This window comes from Coregonus lavaretus (genome assembly GCF_964263955.1).
Source record: "Coregonus lavaretus genome assembly, chromosome: 4".
NCBI classification, from domain to species: Eukaryota; Metazoa; Chordata; class Actinopteri; order Salmoniformes; family Salmonidae; genus Coregonus; species Coregonus lavaretus.
The window spans coordinates 33,416,173-33,437,091 of NC_139991.1; the positions used below are offsets into that span (position 1 = coordinate 33,416,173).

Consider the following 20,919-nt stretch of genomic DNA (forward strand, 5'->3'; position numbering starts at 1 on the left):
ACTGCTCTGGCTCCGGAGTGGATCCGCTGACCGGAGCTGGACTGGAGCGGATTGCTCTGGCTCCGGAGTGGAGCAGCTAACCGGAGCTGGATCAGGCACCGGTGGAGCGGACTGCTCTGGCTCCGGAGTGGAGCAGCTGACCGGTGCCGGACAAGGCACCGGTGGAACAGGCACGGGCCGTGCCGGACTGGACACACGCACCACTGGTCTGGTGCGAGGAGCAGGCACTGGCCGGACCGGACTAGGAACACGCACCACTGGCCTGATGCGAGGAGCAGGTACGGGCCGGGCCGGGCTGGCGACGTGCACCACTGGCTTGGTGCGAGGAGCAGGAACAGGCAGGGCCGGACTGGCGACGCGCACCACTGGCTTGATGCGAGGAGCAGGAACGGGCCGGGCCGGGCTGGCGACGCGCACCACTGGCTTGGTGCGAGGAGCAGGAACAGGCCGGGCCGGGCTGGCGACGCGCACCACTGGCTTGGTACGAGGAGCAGGAACGGGCCGGGCCGGGCTGGCGACGCGCACCACTGGCTTGGTGCGAGGGGCAGGAACAGGCCGGGCCGGACTGGCGACGCGCACCACTGGCTTGGTGCGAGGGGCAGGAACGGGCCGGGCCGGACTGGCGACGCGCACCACTGGCTTGGTGCGAGGGGCAGGAACGGGCCGGGCCGGACTGGCGACACGCACCACTGGCTTGGTGCGAGGGGTAGGAACGGGCCGGGCCGGACTGGCGACGCGCACCACTGGCTTGGTGCGAGGGGCAGGAACGGGCCGGGCCGGACTGGCGACGCGCACCACTGGCTATGTGCGAGGGGCAGGAACGGGCCGGGCTGGGCTGGCGACGCGCATCACTAGCTTGGTGCAAGGAGCAGGAACGGGCCGGACCGGACTGCGAAGGCGGACTGGAGGTCTGGAGCGTAGAGCTGGCACAACCCATCCTGGCTGGCTGCCCACTTTCGCACTACACGTGCGGGGCGCTGGCACAGGAGGCACTGGGCTGTGCACGCGCACTGGCGATACAGCTCGTAGTACTGGCGCAGGATATGCGGGACCGAGGAGGCGTACTGGAGACCAGGAGCGTTGAGCCGGCACACCCCGTCCTGGCTGGATGCCCATCTTCGCACGGCACGTGCGTGGTGCAAGCACAGGACGTACAGGACTGTGCCGTCACATTGGCAACACAGTACGTAGCTCCGCATAACATGGAGCTTGCCCAGTCATACGCCTTCTCGCTTGAGTACGGGGAGTTGGCTCTGCTCTAACCCTAGGCTCCGCCAACCACCCTCTTAGCCCCCCCCAAAAAAGATATTGGGGCTGTGTCTCGGGCTTCTTCCTCGACCGGCTTCCTCTGTGCTGCCGTTGCTCCTCTCCTGCCTGGGCATATACCTTTGCCCATGGCCCTTTCCCCACAAATATCTCCTCCCATGACCACCATTTGCCCACCTGTGACATGGTAATTCGCTCTTCCTGGGCACGCTGCTTGGTCCTCGTTTGGTGGGGTCTTCTGTCACGTTCGTTCATGAACGGGTCAGACCAAGGCGCAGCGTGATATGCATACATGTTTATTAGACTTATAAATACAAGTCCAAGGTACACAAACAACATACCTAACACGGAACAAGATCCCAAAACCCACTAGTGCCAATAGGCTGCCTAAGTATGGTCCCCAATCAGAGACAATGAGCTACAGCTGCCTCTGATTGGGAACCACCCCGGCCAACATAGAAATACACATAATAGATCTAAACATAGAAAATACAACATAGAAAATCACACCCTGAATCAACAAATAAGAGTCCCCAGAGTCAGGGCGTGACAGTAGGCAAGTACCATGGTCTTGTAGTGGATGCAAGCTTCGACTGGAAGCCAGTGACGTGTGCGGAGGAGCGGAGTGACATGGGAGAACTTGGGAAGGTTGAAAAGTCTTATGGCTTGGGGGTAGAAGATGTTAAGGAGCCCTTTGGTCCCAGACTTGGCGCTCCGGTACCACTTGCCATGCAGTAGCAGAGAGAACAGTCTATAACTTGGGTGGCTAGAGTCGTTGACCATTTTTAGGGCCTTCCTCTTACACCACCCGGTATAGAAGTCCTGGAAGGCAGGAAGCTCGGCCCCAGTGATGTACTGGGCCGTACGCACTACCCTCTGTAGCGCCTTGCGGTCGGATGCCGAGCAGTTGCCATACCAAACAGTGATGCAACCAGTCAGGATGATCTCGATGGTGCAGCTGTATAACCTTTTGAGGATCTGAGGACCAATGGCAAATTGTTTCAGCCTCCTGAGGTGGAATAGGCGTTGTCGTGCCCTCTTCACTACTTTCTTGGTGTGTTTGGACCATGATAGACACCAAGGAACTTGAAGCTCTCAACCCGCTCCACTACAGCCCGTCGATGTGAATAAGGCCCTCCTTTTCCTGTAGTCCACGATCAGCACCACACCGCCAGGTCTCAGACCTCCTACCTATAGGCTGTCTCATCGTCGTCGGTGATCAGGCCTACCACCGTTGAGTTGTCAGCAAACTTAATGACGGTGTTGCAATCGTGCGTGGCCATGCAGTCGTGGGTGAACAAGGAGTACAGGAGGGGACTAAGCACGTGATGTGAATGGGCCCGTGTTGAGGGTCAGCATGGCGGATGTGTTGTTGCCTACCGTCACCACCTGTGGGTGGCCCGTCAGGAAGTCCAGGATCCAGTTGCAGAGGGAGGTTTTCAGTCCCAGGGTCCTTAGCTTAGTGATGAGCTTGGCACTATTTTGTTGAACGCTGAGCTGTAGTCAATGAACAGCATCATCACGTAGGTGTTCCTTTTGTCCGGATGTTGCCTGTAATCCATGGCTTCTGGTTGGGATATGTAAGTACAGTCACAGTTTTTGCTTGTAAGCAGGAATCAGGAGGATAGAGTTATGGTCAGATTTGCCAAATGGAGTGCGAGGGAGAGCTTTGTACGTGTCTCTGTGTGTGGATTAAAGGTGATCTAGCGTTTTCTTTTATTCCTGTTGCACGTGACATGCTGGTAGAAATTAGGTAAAATGGATATCAGTTTTCCCGCATTAAAGTCCACGGGCACTAGGAGCGCTGCCTCTGGATGAGCATTTTCTTGCTTGCTTATGGCCTTATACTGCTCGTTGAGTGTGGTTTTAGTGTCAGCATCAGTTTGTGGTGGTAAATAGACAGCAACGAAGAATATACATGGAAACTCCTGGTAGTGTGGTCTACAGCTTATCATGAGGTACAAAGTATTTTTTATTTGGCATTTTTTATGATTATACAGATAACAGACAGAACAGGTAGGGGGCAGAATACACAAGGATCCTCTACCAAATCAAACCCACCCCAACCCCCCCCATGCTCTAACAGAGCACCACCCCAAAACCAGACTTAAAGCAGGCATGACATACAATGAGTAATATAATCAAATAGTTAAAAAAAATACAAAGATATTATGAAACAAAAAGTTACAAATGAGAAAGAATAATGATACCAATTCTAATTTGGGTTGGATTAAGGAGTTGTGAAATTAGTTGGGTCCATGTCTTTTACAAAGGATAGGAAAGGTAGCCAGATATTATAAAATGTAATTGCAGATCCCCTAATGGAGTAGCACATTTTCTCTAGCTTGAGATGTTGCATAACTTCCTTTATCCAATGGGGGCGGCCCGTCAGGAGGTCCAGAACTCAATTGCACAGGGCGGGGTTGAGACCCAGGGCCTCAAGCTTGATGATGAGCTTGGAGGGTACTATGGTGTTGAATGTTGAGCTATAGTCAATGATGTTCATTGACTATAGCTCAGCATTCAACACCATAGTAGGGGGCTGAGAGGTATTCCTCTTGTCCAGATGGGATAGGGCAGTGTGCAGTGTGATGGGGATTGCATCGTCTGTGGACCTATTGGGGCGGTATGCAAATTGAAGTGGGTCTAGGGTGACAGGTAATGTGGAGGTGATATGATCCTTGACTAGTCTCTCAAAGCACTTCATGATGACAGAAGTGAGTGCTACGGGGCGATAGTCATTTAGTTCAGTTACCTTTGCATTCTTGGGTACAGGAACAATGGTGGCCATCTTGAAGCATGTGGACAGCAGACTGGGATAGGGAGAGATTGAATATGTTCGTAAACACACCAGCCAGCTGGTCTGCGCATGCTCAGGGGACGCGGCTACGAATGCCGTCTGGGCCGGCAGCCTTGCGAGGGTTAACACGTTTAAATGTCTTACTCACGTCGGCCACGGAGAAGGAGAGCCCACAGTTCTTGGTAGCTGGCCGCGTCGGTGACACTGCGTTATCCTCAAAGTGGGCAAAGAACTTGTTTAGCTTGTCTAGCAGCAAGCCGTCGGTGACCGCGATGTGGCTGGTTTTCCTATTGTAGTCCGTGATTGTCTGTAAACCCTGCCACATATGTCTTGTGTCTGAGCCGTTGAATTGCGACTCCACTTTGTCTCGATATTGACGTTTTGCCTGTTTGATTGCCTTGCGGAGGGAACGACCTCTTTGTTTGTATTCTACGATATTCCCTGTCACCTTGCCGTGGTTAAATGCGTTGGTTCGTGCTTTCAGTTTTTTGTGAATGCTGCCATCTATCCACGGTTTCTGGTTAGAGTAGATTTTAAGAGTAGGTTTTAATAGTCACAGTGGGTACGACATCTCCTATACACTTCCTTATAAACACACTCACTGAATCAGCGTATAGGTCTATATTATTCTCAGAGGCTACCCGGAACATATCCCAGTCCGTGTGATCAAAACAATCTTGAAGTGTGGATTCCAATTGGTCAGACCAGCGTTGAATAGTCCTTAGCACGGGTGCTTCCTGTTTGAGTTTCTGTCTATAGGAAGGGAGGAGCAAAATGGAGTCGTTGTCAGATTTGCCGAAAAGGAGGTTGGGGGAGGGACTTGTGTGCATAGCGGAAATTAGTGTAGCAGTGATCCAGTGTTTTTCCAGCGCGAGTGCTACAGTCTATATGCTGATAGAATTTAGGTAGCCTTTTTCTCAAATTTGCTTTGTTAAAATCCCCAGCTACAATAAATGCAGCCTCAGGATATATGTTTTCCTGTTTGCATAAAGTCCAGTGAAGTCCCTTGAGGGCCGTCGTGGTATCGGCTTGAAGGGGGATATACACGGCTGTAACAATAACCAAAGAGAATTCTCTTGGGAGATAATACGGTCGGCATTTGATTGTGAGGAATTCTTGGTCAGGTGAACAAAATGACTGGAGTTCCTGTATGTTGTTACAATTACACCATGAGTTGTTAATCATGAAACAAACCCCCTCACCCTTCTCCTTCCCGGAGAAATGTTTATTCCTGTTGGCGCGATGTACTGAGAACCCAGATGGCTGTATGGACAGGGACAGTATATCCTGAGAGAGCCATGTTTCCATGAAACAGAGTATGTTACAATCCCTGATGTCTCTCTGGAAACAACCCTTGCCCTGATCTCGTCCATTTTGTTATCTAGGGACTGGACATTAGCGAGTAATATATTCGGAAGCGATGGGCGGTGTGCGCGCCTCCTAAGTTTGACTAGAAGACTGCTCCGGCTGCCTCTCCTCCGGCGGCGTTGTTTGGGGTCGGCCTCTGGAATCAGTTCCAATGCCCTGGGTGGTGCGGACAAAGGATCCGCTTCGGGAATGTCGTATTCCTGGTCGTAGTGTTGGTAAGTTGACGCCGCTCTGATATCCAATAGTTCTTCCTGGCTGTATGTAATAACACTTAAGATTTTCTGAGCTAACAATGTAAGAAATAATACATAAAAAAACAAAATACAGCAAAGTTTCCTAAGGACTAGAAGCAGGGCAGCCCTCTCTGTCGGCCAGATTACAATAACAACTGATCCATTAAACATTTTTCCAAAAATAGCAAATAATAGATAAAAAAAGTTGAAGAAGAATAAAAAAACATAAACAAACAATACTCTAAAGTCTGGTATGAAAAAGAAAACCCAACCTGGTCACCTAATAGAAACAGGTTCCCGCTAATCCCCACGCAAAGATATCCACACATGATGTGCTTGTAGTGGGGAACACTAAACCTATCGAGTAGAGAGCCCTGCTGAAATAGTGAAGGATTTAAAACAAGTTGCACATAATAAATAAATAAGAAATACTTATTTACAACACAAAACTAGGCTGTTTTAAAAGAAAGTATAAAACATTTTATAAATCACATCTTACAGCAATACCACTAAATTAGCAGCAATGTCTTTAAAGAAATGACATAACATAATAATAGAACTGTGCTTTATCTAGCCTGGATATCGGTACCATCGAGAAATCGAAAGCAGCTTCATGGTAATAAAATAAACGTTAAAACAAATGGAGAATTGACTCACCAGAACTAAGGCACTAACGTTACCTAATAATAACAATATCAACTGGTACCACTGGCAATGCTATACAGTATCTACAAAAGAGAGACAGTCTGCAGTGGTAGACACATTCGTCCATTACCCTAATTGCCAAATAGGTGAACATTCAGCCATTTGCTTCGTCCGACCTCGGTAAAATGTTCGCCTTTACGAAGGCCATCGCCTTATGGGGGTCTTGGAACTCTTTCTCGGTGCCATTGTATATTATACGGAGCCGGGCAGGAAAAACCACACCATACCGAACGTCAGTCCGTCCACGGAGCAGACTCTTCACATCGTTGAAAGCAGCATGGTCACAAGCAACACTGGGGGCATAGTCTGGGAAGATAGAGATGGGTGTTCCGTTGCATCGAAGTGGGCCAAATTCTCTGACATGCCGAAGAACATCAATACAATCCTGATAGTAGTGTAGTTTAGCCACAATGATGCAAGGTTTTCCGCCAGGCTTTCTTGCTTGAGAGCCCCGATGTGAGCAGTCTACAAGGACGTCTTTATCCATTTTGAGGGGTTCCTTTAAAAAATAAAAATATTTCACCTTTATTTAACCAGGTAAACCAGTTGAGAACAAGTTCTCATTTACAACTGCGACCTGGCCAAGATAAAGCAAAGCAGTGCGATAAAACAACACAGAGTTACATATGGGGTAAAACAAAACAAAGTCAAAAATACAACAGAAATAAATATATATACAGTGTGTGCAAATGTAGCAAGTTATGGAGGTAAGGCAATAAATAGGCTATAGTGCAAAATAATTACAATTAGTATTAACACTGGAATGATAGATGTGCAAGAGATGATGTGCAAATAGAGATACTGGGGTACAAATGAGCAAAATAAATAACAATATAGGGATGAGGTAGTTGGGTGGGCTAATTTCAGATGGGCTGTGTACAGGTGCAGTGATCGGTAAGGTGCTCTGACAACTGATGCTTAAAGTTAGTGAGGGAGATAAGTGTCTCCAGCTTCAGAGATTTTTGCAATTTGTTCCAGTCATTGGCAGCAGAGAACTGGAAGGAATGGCGGCCAAAGGAGGTGTTGGCTTTGGGGATGACCAGTGAGATATACCTGCTGGAGCGCAGACTACGGGTGGGTGTTGCTATGGTGACCAATGAGCTAAGATAAGGCGGGGATTTGCCTAGCAGTGATTTATAGATGGCCTGGAGCCAGTGGGTTTGGCGACGAATATGTAGTGAGGACCAGCCAACAAGAGCGTACAGGTCACAGTGGTGGGTAGTATATGGGGCTTTGGAGACAAAACGGATGGCACTGTGATAGACTACATCCAATTTGCTGAGTAGAGTGTTGGAGGCTATTTTGTAAATGACATCGCCGAAGTCAAGGATCGGTAGGATAGTCAGTTTTACGAGGGCATGTTTGGCAGCATGAGTGAAGGAGGCTTTGTTGCGAAATAGGAAACTGATTCTAGATTTAACTTTGGATTGGAGATTCTTAATGTGAGTCTGGAAGGAGAGTTTACAGTCTAACGAGACACCTAGATATTTGTAGTTGTCCACATACTCTAGGTCAGACCCGTCGAGAGTAGTGATTCTAGTCCTTCAATAACTTTGAGATGAAGTAGAACTTGAGCCCGGGTCCTCAGCTACCACCTTGATCCTGATCTTCGCATATGACCTTGTAAATGTATGCATTGTTCCTTAAGGCTAGCCACATGAGTTTCGAGCTTCTTAACTGTGGTTTGAAGCGTAGTCGTGTCGTCCAAGCATGTTGACAAGCCTTGTTCCATGTCGGAGACTGTTTTCTTAACTGTATCAATTTCAGTACGAACCATTTCTGCATTTCTGTATGCTTTGCAAGTTCATTCTTGACTGCTTGTAACTCTGACATAATAAAATTAAAGTTTTCAATGAGCGCCTCCTTGAGGGCAGCAAGAATCTCGGCCTTCAAATCATCTGTGTTAATTTTTTCGCCGAGCCGAGGAGCTGCTGCTGTCATGAGCCTCTCACTCCACCGGGTTACCACCTTAATTTTCTTCCACTCTGCTCACCACTCTCTCTACTCAGCCTAACTAGCTCCACCTGTCCCTGCTCTGCTCTGCTCTAATTACTCTGCCAGCTGCGCTGCATTACCCACTACCTCTCCCAGTATTTAAGGCCCTGTCTTTCAGCTCTCCGGTGTCAGATCGTCTGCAAAGCTCACACCCGGAACCTGTTTGCTCGCGCTTCTGACTCACCCTGGTTTTGTGACCCCGGACCTGCCTGATTTTTGGATACTCTTCTGCCCCAGGAGATCCAGACCTGCTTCTGCCATAACGACTCCTGACTACTCTTCAATCCCGGTAACTCTGACCAGCCTTCTGCCTTGCTACTACGTATTTTGGATTTCCCTTGAACTGTACTGCTGCCTTGTTTCATTCCGCCCTGTTGTGTCTGTGTCTCCCCCCCCCAGGACTTCTGGACCACCCACCACCGGCTTCATAGGACGCATCGCTGCCACTGGGGGGGGCACAGACCCAGCACATTGGACGGGATCCCTGTTACCCCTGGAGCCTTCCTTCACTCCCTACTTCCCTTTTCCCTTAAGTTTTAATAAACTTTCTGGTGTGACGCAATTGTGGTCCTCTGGTCGTCTGTCTGAACCGTGACAGTACGATCTGACCATTATGGACTCAGCGCACACTTTCCCCGACATGGAAACCGATGAGCATGAGCAGCAGTTCCAGCAGCAGCAACAACAACTCGCCATGATCATTCAACTCCTCACCAACCTTACCCCAGCCAGTCTGCCCACCAGCCCTGCCCCCGAGTTACCTGCCCCGGTCATTGCAGCCGCTGCTCCGGAACCCAAGATTGGAAACCCCGAGCGGTTCAACGGCGACTCAACCCAGGTCCGGCCATTCCTGACTAGCTGCCGACTTCAGTTCTCCTTGCAGCCAAGGACCTTCGCCACGGAGGGGGCTAAAGTTGGGTATGCCATCACTCACCTGACGGGCCGAGCTCGACTCTGGGGAACAGCAGAGTTCGAACGTCAAACCCCCGCATGTGCAACCTTCGACCTGTTTGCTGAGGAGATGCTGAAGGTGTTTGACCTGGATTCACCAACCGCAGAGGCGTCTCGTGAACTGTTCAGTATTCGACAAGGCAGACGTACAGTCGCAGACCATTCCATCGACTTCCGAACCCTGGCTAGACGAAGTTCTTGGAACACACCATCGTTGGTGGACGCGTTCTTCCATAGTTTGGCTGACTATATCAAGGACGAGTTGGTCTCCCATGAACTGCCTTCCACTCTTGATGAAGCCATCGCACTGACTGTCAGGATCGACAGAAGGATACAGACCCGTCGTCGTGAGAGGGGGCGCCAAGGTCCACCTACTACCGGCATTCGGAGAGATCCGACTGGGCTCCTGTCATCTACTGCCACTCACCCAGGTCAGTTTGATCAGTCTGAGCCTATGGAGATTGGGCGAGCCTCTCTCACTCCTGCAGAGCGCCAGCGCCGCTTCACCTCAAACCTCTGCCTCTATTGTGGAGGTGATGGACATCGTGTGGTAACCTGCCCTTTAAAGGGCCGAAGCTCACCGGGCATAGGGGGAGTCCGGTTGAGTTCAATGACCATCCAGTCCTCCGACCGCAAACCCCTGCTGCAAGTTCACCTCCGCCTCTCTGACTCAACTCACACCCTGGCTGCTCTGGTGGATTCTGGCGCCGAAGCCAACATAATGGACATCAAGCTGGCACGCCAACTGGGACTGGAGAACCTCCGTTTGACACCTCCTATTCCTGCCCGGGCACTGGACGGACACTTACTCGGATCGGTCACTCATGTCACGGCCCCGGTCTCGATGGGTCTGTCCGGAAACCATCAAGAAACTATCCAGTTTCACCTGCTCCCCTCTCCAGGCCAACCCCTCATCCTGGGTTACCCATGGCTCCGCCGGCACAACCCTCAGCTCGACTGGGTGACCGGGGTGATCAGGGAGTGGGGAGAGGACTGCCACCGAACCTGCCTGCTTGCTGCCGCACTACCCCCTCGGCCAGTACCTACTAACTCCGCTCCTGACCTCTCCAATGTCCCAGAATGCTACCATGGTCTCAGAGAGGTGTTTAACAAAGCTAGAGCCACATCTCTGCCCCCTCACCGACCGTACGACTGTGCCATCGACCTCCTCCCTGGAAAAGCCCCTCCAAAGGGTCGTCTTTATTCATTGTCTGCTCCTGAAAGAAAGTCCATGGAGGACTACATCAATGGCTCTCTGTCCGCAGGATTAATCCGTTCATCTTCATCTCCTGCTGGTGCTGGCTTCTTCTTTGTGGGGAAGAAGGACGGATCTCTTCGCCCCTGCATCGACTACAGGGGACTCAACGACATCACAGTGAAAAACCGTTACCCTCTGCCTCTGCTCACCTCTGCTTTTGAGTTGCTCCAGGGAGCCACTGTTTTTACCAAGTTGGATCTCAGAAACGCTTACCACCTAGTGCGGATCCGGGAGGGAGATGAATGGAAAACCGCATTCAATACACCAACAGGCCACTACGAGTATCTGGTTATGCCTTTTGGCCTCACCAATGCTCCTGCTGTGTTCCAGGCTCTAGTGAATGATGTACTGCGGGACATGTTAAACAAGTTTGTCTTCGTTTACCTGGATGACATCCTAATCTACTCCAGAAACCTGTCTGAACACACCCGCCATGTCCAGCAAGTCCTTCATCGTCTTCTGGAGAATTCCCTCTACGCCAAGGCAGAGAAATGTGAGTTTCACGTCAAGACAGTGGCCTTCCTGGGGTACATAGTGGCAGAGGGAAGTATCCAAATGGATCCTGCCAAAGTATCAGCAGTCACTTCATGGCCAGTTCCGGAGAACAGAAAGAAGCTGCAACAGTTTCTGGGGTTTGCTAACTTCTACAGAAAGTTTATCCGGAACTACAGTACCGTTGCTGCCCCTCTCACTGCTCTAACCAGCACCAAGCAACCCTTCACCTGGACCCCAGCGGCCGACAAAGCCTTCAGTACCCTCAAGGTGAGGTTCACCTCCGCTCCCATCCTCCAGATGCCTGATGTGGACCGGCAATTCATTGTGGAGGTGGACGCCTCGGATGTGGGAGTTGGTGCTGTGATTTCTCAGTGGGCTGCGGAGGATAGGAAGCTCCATCCCTGTGCCTTTTTCTCACGTCGGTTGTCCCCCTCTGAGTGCAATTACGACATAGGGAACCGTGAGCTGCTGGCTGTGAAGCTTGCCTTGGAGGAGTGGCGTCACTGGCTGGAGGGGTCCACCATTCCATTTCTCGTTTGGACCGATCATAAGAACTTGGAGTACATCCGCACGGCCAAACGGTTGAACTCCAGGCAGTCCCGCTGGGCCCTGTTCTTCACCAGGTTTAATTTCACTCTGTCATACCGGCCTGGATCACGCAACACCAAGCCAGACGCCCTCTCCCGTCAATTCCAGAAGGATGACACCCCCTCCAAGGACCCTGTGTCGATTCTGCCAAGTCCCTGCATCGTTGCAGCTCTGACCTGGGCTGTTGAGGAACAGGTGCTGGAGGCTCTCCGTAACCAGCCAGGTCCCAGCACTTGCCCAGCTGACCGCCTTTTTGTCCCCGAAGACCTGAGGTCCCAGGTCGTTCAGTGGGGACATGACTCCCGCCTAGCTTGTCACCCTGGCTCCACCCGCACTTACAACCTGCTCGCCCAGAGGTTCTGGTGGCCCTCTCTGAGAAGGGATGTACGGGAATTCGTCCAAGCCTGCCCCATCTGCAACCAACACAAGTCGTCCTGCCAGCCCCCAGCCGGATTGCTGCAGCCCCTGCCTGTGCCCAGACGTCCCTGGTCTCACATCGCCCTTGACTTTGTCACGGGGCTGCCCCCTTCAAGTGGCATGACCGTCATTCTCACCATTGTTGACCGTTTCAGCAAGATGGCACACTTCATTCCCCTCCCCAAGCTCCCAACCGCCAAGGAGACCGCCCAGGTGGTCCTGGAACACGTCTTCCGGATCCACGGACTGCCTAAGGATGTAGTTTCTGACCGTGGTCCACAATTCTCCTCCGCTTTTTGGAAGGAGTTCTGTCACCTGCTGGGAGCCACAGTCAGTCTGACTTCCGGATTCCATCCCCAATCCAATGGGCAGTCAGAGCGGGCTAATCAGGAGCTCGAGAAGGCACTGCGATGCATGACTTCACGCAACCCCCACTCCTGGTCGCAGCAATTGACATGGGTGGAGTACGCACACAATTCTCTGACCTGCTCTGCCATCGGTATGTCCCCTTTCCAATGTGTTTATGGATACCAGCCTCCTCTATTTGCCAGCCAGGAAGAGGAGGTTACTTGCCCATCTGCACTTGCTTTTGCCCGTCGATGTCGCCGCACCTGGTCACAAGCCCGAGCCACACTCCTCAGATCCGTTGCCAGCTACACTACCGGGGCCAACCGTCGGAGAATTCCTGCTCCCACCTACCATGTTGGTCAAAGGGTGTGGTTGTCATCGAAGAACCTGCCACTCAGGGTGGAGTCGCAGAAGCTGGCACCTCGGTTCATTGGCCCATTCCCTATCATAAGAGTGATTAGCCCAACTGCTGTCCGGCTCCAACTGCCTAATTCCCTGAGGGTGCACCCCACTTTCCATGTGTCTAAGATTAAGCCCATCCATGAGAGTCCGCTGGTCCCTGCTGCGCCTTGTCCTCCTCCTCCAAGGCTCGTCGATGGTGGTCTGGTTTACACCGTCCGCCGCCTGCTTCGGTCCAGACGGAGGGGTAGGGGTCTCCAGTACCTCATTGACTGGGAGGGCTATGGACCTGAGGAAAGGACCTGGGTGCCAGCTAGTCGGATTGTGGATAGGACTCTCATCACCGCTTTCCACCAACGGCATCCTGATCAACCTGCAATCCGTAGGGGCCGCCCCAGAGGGGTCCCTAACCGTCCTGCCCGCTCGGCTTCCTGTCCTGTGCCTGATCCTGTCTCGGGACCTGTCCCATCTCCCGACCACGGCCCTCCGGCTTCCTCCGAGGATGAGGACGTTCACTCGGACCGTTCGGAGGAGTTCTAGCCCTCCTCCGGCTCCCCTCCTCCCGCCCGGCGTGGTGTTGCTCTTGGGACTTCTGGGGCCGTCCCTTGGGGGGGGGGGTTCTGTCATGAGCCTCTCACTCCACCGGGTTACCACCTTAATTTTCTTCCACTCTGCTCACCACTCTCTCTACTCAGCCTAACTAGCTCCACCTGTCCCTGCTCTGCTCTGCTCTAATTACTCTGCCAGCTGCGCTGCATTACCCACTACCTCTCCCAGTATTTAAGGCCCTGTCTTTCAGCTCTCCGGTGTCAGATCGTCTGCAAAGCTCACACCCGGAACCTGTTTGCTCGCGCTTCTGACTCACCCTGGTTTTGTGACCCCGGACCTGCCTGATTTTTGGATACTCTTCTGCCCCAGGAGATCCAGACCTGCTTCTGCCATAACGACTCCTGACTACTCTTCAATCCCGGTAACTCTGACCAGCCTTCTGCCTTGCTACTACGTATTTTGGATTTCCCTTGAACTGTACTGCTGCCTTGTTTCATTCCGCCCTGTTGTGTCTGTGTCTCCCCCCCCCAGGACTTCTGGACCACCCACCACCGGCTTCATAGGACGCATCGCTGCCACTGGGGGGGGCACAGACCCAGCACATTGGACGGGATCCCTGTTACCCCTGGAGCCTTCCTTCACTCCCTACTTCCCTTTTCCCTTAAGTTTTAATAAACTTTCTGGTGTGACGCAATTGTGGTCCTCTGGTCGTCTGTCTGAACCGTGACAGCTGCTCCCACTTGTTGAAGAACTCAAGCTCCTTGTCTTGGGCCTAGTGTTTTCTCTTTTGTCAGTGACTCCGCTGAACTTAAACTTTTGCAGGTTATGCACCATTTATGCATTAAAACAAAAATAAAAGTTGAACAAAGTAAAGCATGTCATTCAATGGCTGCGTTTCCTAGTTCTTTTTGGGTCAAAGCGCAAAGACAGTATTAAATAAATGCAATTTCAGCAGGAGATTGGGAAAACGTGACCTACTCCATGGCTTGCTCACTAGCGCCCCCTATCATGAGGTACTCTAACTCAAGCAAGCAAAACCTTAAGACTTCCTTAATATTAGAGATTGCGCACCAGCTGTTGTTGACAAAGAGACACACACCACCACCCCTGATCTTATCGGAGGCTGCTGTTCTGTCTTGCCGATACACAAAAAACCCAGCTAACTGTACATTATCCAGGTCCTTGTTCAGCCACAACTCGGTGAAACATAGGATATTACCGTTTTTATGTCCCATTGATAGGATAGTCTCGAACGGAGCTCATCCAGTTTATCTCCAGTGATTGCACGTTCGACAGTAGAATGGAAGGTAAAAGGGGATTATCCATTCGCCAACGCAATCTCGCAAGGCATTCGGCTCTTCGATCTCTGTAACGGTGTCTCCTCTTCATACGAACGACGGGGATTTGGGCCTGGTGTGGGGAAGCAGTATATCCTTCGCGTCCGACTCATTAAAGATAAAATCCTCGTCCGGGTTAGGGGTGAGTAATCGCTGTTCTGATGTCCAGAAGCTCTTTTCGGTCATGGTGGAAACATTATGTACAAGAAAACTTAAAAACAGCTAAAAAAACTAACAAAATAGCACCATTGGTCATCCTCTCCGACAGCTCTGTCTTGTCGAGGTTGATCTTATGGTGGTGGGCCGACATCCAACCTGAGATATCTGCCAGGCACGCAGAGATGAGTGTCACCATCTGGGTGTCGCTCTGGCTGTCCCTATGTCCTCCCCTCTCTCCCTCCTACACACAGGGAAAGAGTGCTCCTACCTCCCTGAGGACTAGTACTCTCTTCACTACCCTCCCAGACACGGTGATGAGGGTGATGGGGGGGATGAGCACAGAGAGAGGAGCAATGGGGTGTGGGTGCGACAGCACAATCGTCCAACAATGCCAGCTATGAGAGAGAGATGGTGAGTGCAGTCTGCAGGACAGGGCAGAGGGCAGGCAGTCACAGTAAGACAAGGCAGGCAGAGGGAGGCTGCGCTGTACGGTAGCATTCAGCACCAACCTCCTCTGGTAGGTTTAGTAGGGTCTGACAGTAAAACAGGCGTGGCAGTGTGTCGCATATAAGACATCCCCCGATGCCATGGAGAGAACAGAGAGAAAACAAAAACACCACTAGTGCCAGGAAGCCTCCTTTCATTTAGAAGAATAAAGGGTGTAGCTACATGTAAAGTGTGTGCATCCTCCTCGAAGTGTGAGTTTGTCAAATTGTGACAATTGCTTATACCTATCCAGTCCTTTCAGATCTAAAGGAGTGCCTGGGGGCTAGGGTTCTATTTAGAATTCAGCAGTGCTGTACTCTCATCTCGCACTGTGCCCGCCTGGCTTGCTTCATCCCCACACTCCAAATCAAAAGGTAAAAAGCTTTGCCAGGCCATGACTCAAGCAGTTCTACTATAACAACCTCAAAAGGACCAGGCAATATGTCAGCATGTATAAATCTTATAATGGATATTTTATTTAAGCAACAACACTTAATGCTGCATATTTTGAATTGTGATGTGAGGGTGATATGTGACCGACCGAATCGAGTCGGTCTTATGTAGCAAAATTTGAAATGGTGTTTTTTTACATGGATAAAAGTAGAGACTCAGAGCTAGAAAATTGTATATCATACACCACAGTTGAGGAACAATAGGAAAGTAATTCTGCTTTGAAAGTTGATAAACTTGTAACCTCACTTTTGAGAAAATGGCCCTTGAATGTTTTGGTACCTACTGGAGAGCTCTTCTTTGTCTACACCCATTCAGCATCGTTCACACCCTCTTAAGCTTTAGCCCCACCCATCTCTTTAAGGATTCACATGTGAGGCTAAAGGCTGGTTTATACTACGGGTGTGTTCGTAATTTAATCTGGAGTGCCAGAGTGTGCTCTGGGCGCTTGTAAACTCAAGAGTGTGCATTTCGAGCATTTCGCTCTCGGAGCGTTCAGTGCGCACACTGGACGCTCTGGCAGAGGAGTAGGGTTGATCCGAGCGTTCTGACCTAACAACAGCAGTCAAGCACCCAAGCTAACTGGCTAATGTTGGCTAGCTACTTCCAGCCACAAATGAGAGAACACCTCACTCTGACCATTTTACTCGCCCTAGCAGAGCTGGTTAGGCTGTTTTTATGTTATCCAGAGCGTTGGTGACAGGAACTGTGCTGCTTGCAACAATTTAATTACGTTTTTTTTCCAACGTTTACTGACACCGGCTATATTCAACAGGTGTTGAGTGTTCGTAAATTCGTCAGTTATTCTGCACTCAGACGAGAGTACTCTGAAATCGGAGTAGATAGCCAGAGAATTTACCAGCTACATCTATCAACAGTTGTCGCAGTGACATCATAAACATTCTATTGAAATAGTGGAGTCTTTTGTTTAGACATGTAGCTATCTAGCTAAACAATGAACCATAATCCCAACTCATAACGTTCCTACCCTGCATGGTAGCTAACCAACCAGGTTCAATGTTAGCTAGCTAACATTAGGCTATAACTAGCAATGCAAATGGCTCTGAGATACAAATAATATTACTACACAGATCATACACGTAATGTGTATGCTAGCTAGCTAGCAGTACACTTTAACTTGAAATGAAAATGACTTTCTGACAAAATTTGAAACGTGTAATATCTGAAAATGTAGCTAGCTAGACTCTTACCCATATACATGGATGGACGCTTCTCCCTCTCTGTCACGGATGCCATGGTTGCCCTTAGTTTGAAGATGTAATCCGGAGACAGGTGTTTTACAACAGCCTTCTGTGTGTTCTCTTTTCGACTCCGTCTGCATATTTTCAATCAAACGCCAGAATTCTCTCCATCTCCTTAGCTATCATAGTCTAATTCCACTCATTTCAAAACTCGGTCCTCCAGAAAGTGGAGAGCAACACTTATGCAATTCTACTACGTGATATCTTTCATAAAAGCCACGTTAGAAAGGATTACCTACACATACTGACCAGCTCATGTTATAGACAGAAGCGTACTACATGGCAGACCAATCCGAATTCATCTCTCGGCATGTCCAGCCCACTCATTATCTCAGCCAATCATGGCTAGCGGGAAGGTTGCTGTATTTTTCCGTGGCTAAACCAACTAGGCTCGTAATTTAATTTTTTTATTCGTATTTACAGATGGCATACAAGTTTGTTATTAAGGCACATGAAAGTTCACATGTTCCAGAAGGCATTTCTGCCAAACAACGCATTTTGATAAAAAAAAAAAGGTTTACTCCTGTGAAGTAGTGACGCGCGACATTTCCTGAAACTAGTCACATATGTGGTTGTTTAATGTTGATTAATTTTTTCAAAAAAAAATTTTCCAGAGGAAAGTTGAGCTGAAGAGTGCTTGGTCCTTCAGGAGATAAAAGGGGTATGAATAGCGTATCAAGGGGTTATGAAGGATTTAAAAAAGGGTTATAAACTGTTGTACTTACAGGAAGAGGCCCCAGGTCACCAGGGTCCAGAGAGGCCTTGGTCCTCATGTGAACTGGGTACTTCAACCTCGGGTCCTCCTGATGGAGGGAGGAAGAGAAAGAGAGGAATGAGAGAGAGAGAGATTTGGAGAGAAAAATAGTCATATAAACATCAGAACATTTGAATTAAAATAATCAAATTCTCCTCCTTGATTTGACAGGGAAGGGGGTATTAATTTCAGCAAGACTAACCACACAATCTTAGAGTAAGACTGAAAAATCTATTTTCCCCACTTTGTTTGAAAGAAACTGCATTCAATACCATCTCCCCATTACAATTGAATGGCTGACGAAATGAGATTGAGTGAGTAATTTTTTATACTAATTTTGGACACCAGGGATCAGCATCGGACCCTCTGAGAAGACACTGTTTTAAAAAAACACACAGTCAACTAATTGATAATATTGCAATGATGGATTTTAATTCATTAAGTTAAATTAGTCTGCACAGTGAGAGCAAAATTATTGATATCCCCCCACTAGAATCCCCCCACTAGAATCCCCATACTTTAATGAAGACAGTTTCTCCATCCTGGAGGGGGAAATCAATAATTTCCAGACCCAGGGACATGTACTAGTCTGTGGCGACCTAAATGCCAGAACTGGACAAGAACCTGACACCCTCAGCACACAGGGGGACAAACACCTACCTGGAGGTGACAGCATTCCCTCCCCCATATGCCCCCCTAGGCACAACTACGACAACATAACCAACAAAAATGGGTCACGACTCCTGCAGCTCTGTCGCACACTGGGTATGTACATAGTCAATGGTAGGCTTCGAGGGGACTCCTATGGTAGGTACACCTATAGCTCATCTCTTGGCAGTAGTACTGTAGACTACTTTATCACTGACCTCAACCCAGAGTCTCTCAGAGCGTTCACAGTCAGCCCACTGACACCCCTATCAGACCACAGCAAAATCACAGTCTACTTGAACAGAGCAATACTCAATCATGAGGCATCAAAGCCAAAGGAACTGAATAATATTAAGAAATGCTATAGATGGAAGGAAAGTAGTGTTGAAACCTACCAAAAAACAATTAGGAAACAACAAATTCAATCCATTCTAGACAACTTCCTGGACAAAACGTTCCACTGTAATAGTGAAGGTGTAAACTTGGCAGTAGAAAACCTAAACAGTATATTTGACCTCTCAGCTTCCCTATCAAATCTAAAAATCTCTAACAGAAAACCAAAGAAAAGTAATAACAGTGATAAATGGTTTGATGAAGAATGCAAAAACCTAAGAAAGAAATTGAGAAACCTATCCAACCAAAAACATAGAGACCCAGAAAACCTGAGCCTACGCCTTCACTATGGTGAATCACTAAAACAATACAGAAATACACTACGGAAAAAGAAGGAACAGCATGTCAGAAATCAGCTCAATGTAATTGAAGAATCCATAGACTCTAACCACTTCTGGGAAAATTGGAAAACACTAAACAAACAACAACACGAAGAGCTATCTATCCAAAACGGAGATGTATGGGTAAACCACTTCTCCAATCTTTTTGGCCCTATAACAGAGAACAAACAGAAAAAATATATACATGATCAAATGCAAATCTTAGAATCAACTATTAAAGACTACCAGAACCCACTGGATTCTCCAATTACATTGAATGAACTGCAGGATAAAATACAAACCCTCCAACCCAAAAAGTCCTGTGGTGTTGATGGTATCCTCAATGAAATGATAAAATATACAGACCACAAATTTCAATTAGCTATACTTAAACTCTTTAACATCATCCTTAGCTCTGGCATCTTCCCCAACATCTGGAACCAAGGACTGATCACCCCAATCCACAAAAGTGGAGACAAATTTGACCCCAATAACTACCGTGGGATATGCGTCAACAGCAACCTTGGGAAAATCCTCTGCATTATCATTAACAGCAGACTAGTTCATTTCCTCAGTGAAAACAATGTACTGAGCAAATGTCAAATTGGCTTTTTACCAAATTACCGTACGACAGACCACGTATTCACCCTGCACACCCTAATTGACAAACAAACAAACCAAAACAAAGGCAAAGTCTTCTCATGCTTTGTTGATTTCAAAAAAGCTTTTGACTCAATTTGGCATGAGGGTCTGCTATACAAATTGATGGAAAGTGGGGTTGGGGGAAAAACATACGACATTATAAAATCCATGTACACAAACAACAAGTGTGCGGTTAAAATTGGCAAAAAACACACACATTTCTTTCCACAGGGCCGTGGGGTGAGACAGGGATGCAGTTTAAGCCCCACCCTCTTCAACATATATATCAACGAATTGGCGAGGGCACTAGAACAGTCTGCAGCACCCGGCCTCACCCTACTAGAATCTGAAGTCAAATGTCTTCTGTTTGCTGACGATCTGGTGCTTCTGTCACCAACCAAGGAGGGCCTACAGCAGCACCTAGATCTTCTGCACAGATTCTGTCAGACCTGGGCCCTGACAGTAAATCTCAGTAAGACAAAAATAATGGTGTTCCAAAAAAGGTCCAGTTGCCAGGACCACAAATACAAATTCCATCTAGACACCGTTGCCCTAGAGCACACCTCGGCCTAAACATCAGCGCCACAGGTAACTTCCACAAAGCTGTGAACGATCTGAGAGACAAGGCAAGAAGGGCCTTCTATGCCATCAAAAGGAACATAAAATTTGACATACCAATTAGGATCTGGCTAAAAATACTTGAATCAGTTATAGAACCCATTGCCCTTTATGGTTCTGAGGTCTGGGGTCCGCTCACCAACCAAGAATTCACAAAATGGGACAAACACCAAATTGAGACTCTGCATGCAGAATTCTGCAAAAACATCCTCCGTGTACAACGTAAAACACCAAATAATGCATGCAGAGCAGAATTAGGCCAATACCCGCTAATTATCAAAATCCAGAAAAGAGCTGTTAAATTCTATAACCACTTAAAAGGAAGCGATTCCCAAACCTTCCATAACAAAGCCATCACCTACAGAGAGATGAACTTGGAGAAGAGTCCCCTAAGTAAGCTTGTCCTGGGGCTCTGTTCACAAACACAAACAGACCCCCCACAGCCCCAGGACAACAACAACAACACAACTAGACCCAA

The 20,919-nt window shown here is 48.9% G+C and overlaps 1 protein-coding gene across 1 annotated transcript in view; it reads right to left on the bottom strand.

Annotated features, from left to right (window-relative positions):
- Nucleotides 1–20,919, bottom strand: part of LOC311127410 (E3 ubiquitin-protein ligase NEDD4-like) — a gene marked incomplete at its 5' end in the record, with an annotated part of 110,044 nt that overhangs the window by 27,217 nt on the left and 61,908 nt on the right. Inside the window, one exon of the mRNA XM_084159259.1 lies at nucleotides 17,792–17,869. Coding sequence (XP_084015385.1) covers nucleotides 17,792–17,869 — 78 coding nt within the window. The remainder of the gene's footprint in view (nucleotides 1–17,791; nucleotides 17,870–20,919) is intronic.